The sequence below is a fragment of the Sinocyclocheilus rhinocerous genome, unplaced genomic scaffold (genome assembly GCF_001515625.1).
Source record: "Sinocyclocheilus rhinocerous isolate Xijiao unplaced genomic scaffold, SAMN03320098_v1.1 scaffold98, whole genome shotgun sequence".
Classification (NCBI taxonomy): Eukaryota; Metazoa; Chordata; class Actinopteri; order Cypriniformes; family Cyprinidae; genus Sinocyclocheilus; species Sinocyclocheilus rhinocerous.
The window spans coordinates 11,340-18,271 of NW_015666167.1; the positions used below are offsets into that span (position 1 = coordinate 11,340).

Below are 6,932 nucleotides of genomic sequence, written 5' to 3' on the forward strand. Positions count from 1 at the left end.
CACCAGATCGTGTTCCCTGGATACCCAGCATCTATTTATTATCCTTCTCCCCTCTGTGACCTCCCCTTTATTTTAAACCTCTGATTCATCTGCAATTCAACCCCTAAAAACCGCAAAACACCTCTAAGTTTACAGCCTCTGGACGATACCATGAGCAGGTGTAAATGAAGTGAGATTTTTCAATAATTTCTGTGCGATGTATTGATGCCTTTATTTTTGGAATCCCATCATACAGTATGTTGTGTCTAGAGAACACTAAAGGATACAATAGCAGTTTAATTTAATTCGCCCTATAGAACTGGTTGCTAGCAAGCAACAAGTTGACATCAAGAGGAGAACATCTATTTGTTGGTTTTATAACAGCAGGAATCTGCCAATTAAGATTAGTCTATCTTGTCACAGGCGTTTGCTCTGCATGTTAGCGGATGAAGGGATGCAAGGCGATAAACTTCTAACACAGGGTGTCAGCCTTATTGGCAAGTCAGGAAACCATCGTGGTCACTGAGGGCTATTTGATGTGACATCTTTTTAACCTGGTCGGGTTAAAATAGAACTTAGCGGCTGGTGTGATGCAATCACCACGCATAGCTGAAAGCTCCTGGGATTCTGGATAGAAATTGCAGCCAGCGAATGGACGGCAGAATGTGCTTTTCAGGTTAGTGCTTAGACAGACATCGCTGGGGACATGGACTTGAAATGGAATGGGTGGGGGTTGTTGCTAATATCTATATCCTAGCAACTGAAGGGGTATGATACCATGTCCAGTTGTTGTCAGGGATTGGTCAGCATGTTGGCATTGACGCCGCCCCTTTGCTTGTGGGCTGTAGAAAGATTAAACCAAAATTAAAACATCCTCCACACTTGATTCACTCCTGTGCACTTGACCTTCTAGCACTTTAATCTGCCTCACGGTTTCTTTTTTTGTTTATGTTTTTCATTTATTTGTAACTCCAGATCTGCTGTAATACATGTGCTTGGGCCACTTGCCGATAACCTTGACGACCTCAGTAAAGACCCCAGTCTGGCAGTATGACCTCTCCTTATGCAGCAGTACAGTTCTGCCCAGAGCGAGCCTTTCAACGGTAAGATGGGAGTTACAGTTTGTTGGCCAGTTCTGAAGAGCCATTTGTAAGGTCACTAGGTTTATCTTGACCACTTACTTGGGCATGCACACATGGTGCATGTGGTTTTATTTAGTTGCTTCATTTGTAAATAGATATGAGCACATATTGCAAAGCAGTGCCTGCCTGTTTCTATGGTCCAGAACAGTGTGTTTGTTCTTATTCTTCTCATTAAAGAATTACTGTTTGGACTGAGACATGCTGGAGGTGCTAACAGTTGTGTCTGGTTCTCCAGCTGCTGCCTGGCTATGATATTTATAGGTGTGGTGTTCTTATGGCGACAAAGAAAGTATTTTGTGCAGTTTAAGGTGAACTGTCTGGATACTCGATCCTCAGCCTGCTTGTTTGTTAGCTCTTCATGCACTTGCTAATGGACATTTGTTTTTGTGGATCTGAACAGAGTTCAAATCTAAATAAAGCTATATTATTATAGCTAGGGATTCAGTTTTCATGCTTGTATCGTTAATGATGTTCTAATGTAGTATTCCATTTAAATTGGCACCTCTTTAAAAAGGCAATTGAAATAGCAGTTTCATACACTACATGCATTTTTAAATACCAGCTTTCCTTAGCAGCTCTGAATATTTAATCTATCAACTAATAAATTATGGTAAAATAGGTTATATAAAACGAATAGCACCGTTTTTTTTTCTAATGAGATACTTGTGGCCTTTATGCAATTTGGTATGTTGACAGTAGTCACAGGGTAAGATAGGGAAAAATGAATGCTTGTTCATGTCTGGTTATTTTCAGGTCTGTAAAATTCTCAAAAATATATTGTTTAATTGTACTTAAATGTAAAAATATTGCTAATCTAATGCATGTAAATTTCAGTTGAAAAAAATGGTGCTAGTTATCACTTTCTGTGTAGGCATGTAATGTAAAGTTTAATTTTAAAATATATATATATTCCACTATCTTTTCAACCCTAAAGGTTGTTCAAGAAAAAAAAATGAATGAATAAATAAAATGTTCATTTATGCGGCATGTTGTCTAATTATTTGAGGAAAGAGGTTCCAAAGAAGCCTGCCCTTACACAGTATTTGATTGATTTTTAGCTAAATTAAAATTGACAATTCATTAAACATAAAAAAATTGCACATTTTTGCCTTTTTATATGAAAGTTGGAAAGCAAAAATGGATTTAATAAATTTAGTAAATGTGTCAAATTTAAAACATGTGATGGCTTAATTATTAGCTGAATAAGCTGAAAATTTGCCCTAACAATTGATTTTGATTAATTTACACTTGTTTTTTGACCCTTTCCTGAATGCTAGTGTGGTTTTACACAATCTTCATTTGTTTACCCAACAGCTGAGGAAAAAATTATGTTGGAATTTTACTGAAGAATAAAATTCACAAAAAAAAACTATTCTAATGTAAAGTTTTAAACCAACAAAACACAAAACCAGAGAAAACATTTGTAATTTATGTAAAACCTTACCGTTACCATAATATATCCCTTTTTGACATCAAGCAGCCTCACTTACCTCTAGGTTGTTAGGTCTTAGCCTATGAGCACATGTGGGTATACCTGCAGAGACTGTTGTTTTTGTGACTGATCCAGCTGCTATCAGTAGGTCTAACCACAAAACAGACGTGTAAAGAGTAAAAATAACCTCAACAGAGGTTCTCAAAATAAGATGAACATGCGTTTCCTTTGAAGTCAAATGCTCAAAAAGTTAGACCCTCTTGGAAAGATAAATAATCAAATGGGTGAAAATGCTGTGTAGATTTTGTGATTGAGTAATATTTAATTACCAAGCAATTAAATCATATTGTCACACACCTGGGGCAAGTTCAAGCTCAAACCGGTGTGCACCGTTTTGCTACGGTTTCCGTTTTGAACTACATGTTTCCTGGAAACGGTGTGCAACGGTGTGCAACGGGGTTTGAGATGCGTTTTCTCTTGTTTGGTGGGTGTGTCAAAAATGTCAGCCCAATCAGCAGCAACATGTATAGAACACAAGGAATGGCCTTCTCAGCTGCCATAGTTGCAACTCTTGCGTCATCAGAACACGGTGTTCAACGCACCACCGTTTCCGTTTAAAAAATGTGTTGCACCGCTTTTGTCGCGGCTGAACGCAGCCCTGTTTACTATGATATGCTTGTACTACATCTGTTCTGTTAGGAAAAAGCATACTTCACATATTTACCTCATTAATAATGCTATTTGAACAAAGCTGATTGTGTATTTCTTACAACCAACAGTGAACATTTATTATAATTTAAAAATCGAATAAAATCGAATATAAAAAAATGTAATACATGACTATTCCTTATTGGCATGCAGACACATTTTTTAAATACTAAATAAGCAAGTGCAGAGTGAAACAAGGCCATATGAAATTTTATAACTTTGGGACAGTTCAGTCCTTTGCCACATTTAACAGAAATTGGGGCCGTTCACAGTGAAAGCATGTGTCTAAATGGAGGAGAAATCATGGGGGCCACCATTCTTTTGTCTGAGCCACCATGTCCATCCTGCAGCCCCGGGTTTGAAGGATGAGGGCAGGGTCGGCAGATCCCTTTGAACGTTCCCTGGCCTCTGATTAATGAAGATAGTGGAGAAGCCCCTCTCACTTGTCTCCCCAGATTGCACGGCTCTGTTTGTTTTGATTGCATTTTCATCGCTGGATGTGCCCAACCTGTCAGGAGACAATGGGCAGCCCTGTTTGACAATTGTAGAGCCATTTAGCATTCTCAGAGAACTATAAATGAAACAGTCTTCCATGATATGTGATATAGATGACATACCCCTGTGACATAAACCCTTTGCTTAAGTTGCTTCCGCTGGTTCATTGATCGTTGCTTCTTACTGAGTTGTTTATAGGGCTTTTTAAAATTAAAATGTTGCTTTATGTAATTAAAATGGTATTGTTTCCATAATCCCAATTAGAATTAAAGGGATAGTTCAATCCAAAACTCATCCTCAGGCCATACAAGATGTAGATTACTTTTTCTTCTTGAGTAGAGCAGTAAAGATTTTTAAAGGGGTCATGTGATGTTGCTAAAAATAACATTATTTTGTGTATTTGGTGAAATGAAATCTGTTTAAGGTTCAAAAAACACATTATTTTCCACATACTGTACATTATTGTTTCTCCTCTATTTCTGAAACGCGTCGATTTTTACAAAGCTCATCGGACGCCTTCTTTCTTTGCGTGAACATTTAGGCGGCTTTATGCAAATCTTCCCACATCGTGACGTAGACATGGGGACGTGTTAGAACGAGCCATTTTAGGTAGGCGTGGTTGACTCTTAACTTTTATAAAGAATATCTCTTTGGATTTGAGACTTTAGTCTTTGCAACTTTACAGATCTTCTTTGTGCATCAAGAGCTTGTAACACTACAAAGAGAAATTAAAAATTGAAATCGCATCATATGACCCCTTTAACTAAAACCATGGGCCTTGGAGATTCATAAAATGTTAGCGGCTGCCTGTTTTTTTAAATTGAAAAGAAAAGAAAAGAAAAGAAAAGCATATCAAGGAACACAAAATAAATATCTGTGGCTCCTGGCATTTTATTGAGGTCTTATAGTGAAACATTCGATCTGTGCAAGAAACTGAACGTTTACATTATTGAACTATCCCTTTAATCTTTAAAAACACTAATCATATGATAACACTGTTAAATATAATCTTTACATAATTTCAAAAATGAATATCATTTTTTATGGTGTTCCTTAATGTTTTAATGCTTAAATCCAATTTATTTATTTATTTATGAATTTTTGAATTTATTTATTTTCACATTTATTTGTTTTAAAAAAAATTCAAATTTAGTAATTTATTTGTTTTCAAATTTAGCAATTTATTTTCAAATTTAGTAATTTATTTATTTTCAAATTTAGTCATTTATTAATTTTCAAAATTTAAGTTTGACAGTATAGAATTTTAATATTGTCTTAGTATTATCAGAATCAGTGCATTCTTAGAGGGATTATATTTGTTTTAGCATAAAAAGTGTGGTTCAAAAGTAAACCAACCAATACTAAAAATATTATCTACACTGATGGAGTGATGCTGCTTGTTTGTGATAGCACAATTGATTTCTGCATGGAATAATGAATAGCAAGTTTACTTTTTCTTAACAGTAGAATATACATCTCTTTTTTTATTTCCAGATGCATCGCCTTATGTTGCTTATAACTTTGTAACATCTATAAAAAAATCATGCAAAAAATGGCAAAACCTAAAAAAGTTGCAAAATCGTCTCAGTTATACCCAGTTCTGTTTATCTGTTCAAGATCCCACCCATTTTATAAAAATGGCATCCAATAAATAAGTACCCGTTGTTCTCCATAGCGGCATTCTATTTGATTACACTTGTAATGGGTGACTAATTCATTAATACAACTGTATGAATAGCTGTCAGTAAATTAGGTCCCTGCTTTTATTTAGTATTTGCTAACTCCCTTAAAAGCCCCTCAGACTGTTCATGTTCACAGTGTAAAATGCAGTGGGGTTTAGATTTGTATCTTACAATGGGAGGTAGGAATGCTGAGGTACGGACCTGTGGACACACCGTGACAATTGACGCATTGGGCTTGGCATTTGTGCGTCTTCCAGAGTGCCAAATGACAATATCTATGAGGCTTAAAGTAAACATTAGAGTTGAAAAAGCTTTTATCCCCAGTGACAGCACACCGTTGTCCCAGTAATTCAACTCTAGCATTCACTTTGTGCCACACCTCTTCAGCTGAACAAAGACAAAAAGAGTATATACCCTTCTTTTCTTCTGAAGAGCTGTTTGGGGAGCCCATGGAAAGAAAATGGAAAAGAGGAATTTTTCATGGTATTGAAGCTGAATTCCAAATGCTTTTTTGCCCCTCCCATTTTCCTCCTTTAGGAAATGGGCGTAGATTTAATTGGTTTTATTACGTTGTAAAAAGTGAACGTGCATTTCGTCCCTTAAAGGGATAGTTCACCCAAAAATGAAAATTCTGTTCAGAAATTAGACTCATATCATTCCAAACCTGCATGCATTTCTGTCTTCTTCACAAAAGAGGTTTAGTTAAAACCCATTGCTCCCAACTGATTCCCTATATATATATTGTACGTAAAAAAGTACGAACTGCGTTCATTAGGAGAAAGAGATAGTTCAAACAAAAATGAAATGTCTGTTAATTGCTCAACCTTATGTCCATCCAAACCTGTGTGAGTCTCTTTCTTCTGCTGAACACAAAAGTTATTTTGAAGAATGTTGGTAACCAAACCGTTGACGGTAGCCATTGACTTCCATAGTATTTTTTCACCATACATTTACATTTGTTATCTACGTTCTTCAAAATAATTTATTTTGTGCTGAACAGAGGAAAGGGACTCTTACAGGATTGTAGAGGCTGTGAACGACGTGAGGCTGATTAAACGATGACAGAATTTTCATTTTTAGGTGAACCACCCCTTTAACTAACTGTAAATTTTTTAAACTCATCAAATTAATGTAAAAAAAATATTAAAGGGATAGTTCATCCGAAAATGAAAATTCTGTCATAATTTACTTAAAGGCACAATATGTAATTTTCGCCGCTAGAGGGCACGTATTCAAAATAAACAAAGATGCAAAGGCTTAGTTTGATGACGCTGTGACTGAGTATGGAATCATGGGAGTTGTGGTCTTCATCCCCACAGCCGATGCAATCTGACGGGACTTGGGCAGAAATCACGTTCATGGATGAGCTAATGATTTATTAACGTAGTAGAATGAAGCAGGGTGAGGCTGAAAGCCGTCGAAGCGAAACGAGGCCGCTGAACGAGCGTGACACACGGCTCGAAAGCAGCGGAGCTTTTATTATGCCACAGTCGA

The 6,932-nt window shown here is 36.5% G+C and overlaps 1 protein-coding gene across 1 annotated transcript in view; it reads left to right on the forward strand.

Annotated features, from left to right (window-relative positions):
* Window positions 1-865: 865 nt before the first annotated feature.
* Window positions 866-6,932, forward strand: part of LOC107731824 (tumor protein 63-like) — a 12,666-nt gene continuing 6,599 nt past the window's right edge. The window contains exon 1 of the mRNA XM_016543007.1: window positions 866-1,082. Coding sequence (XP_016398493.1) covers window positions 1,030-1,082 — 53 coding nt within the window. The 5' untranslated portion in view covers window positions 866-1,029. The remainder of the gene's footprint in view (window positions 1,083-6,932) is intronic.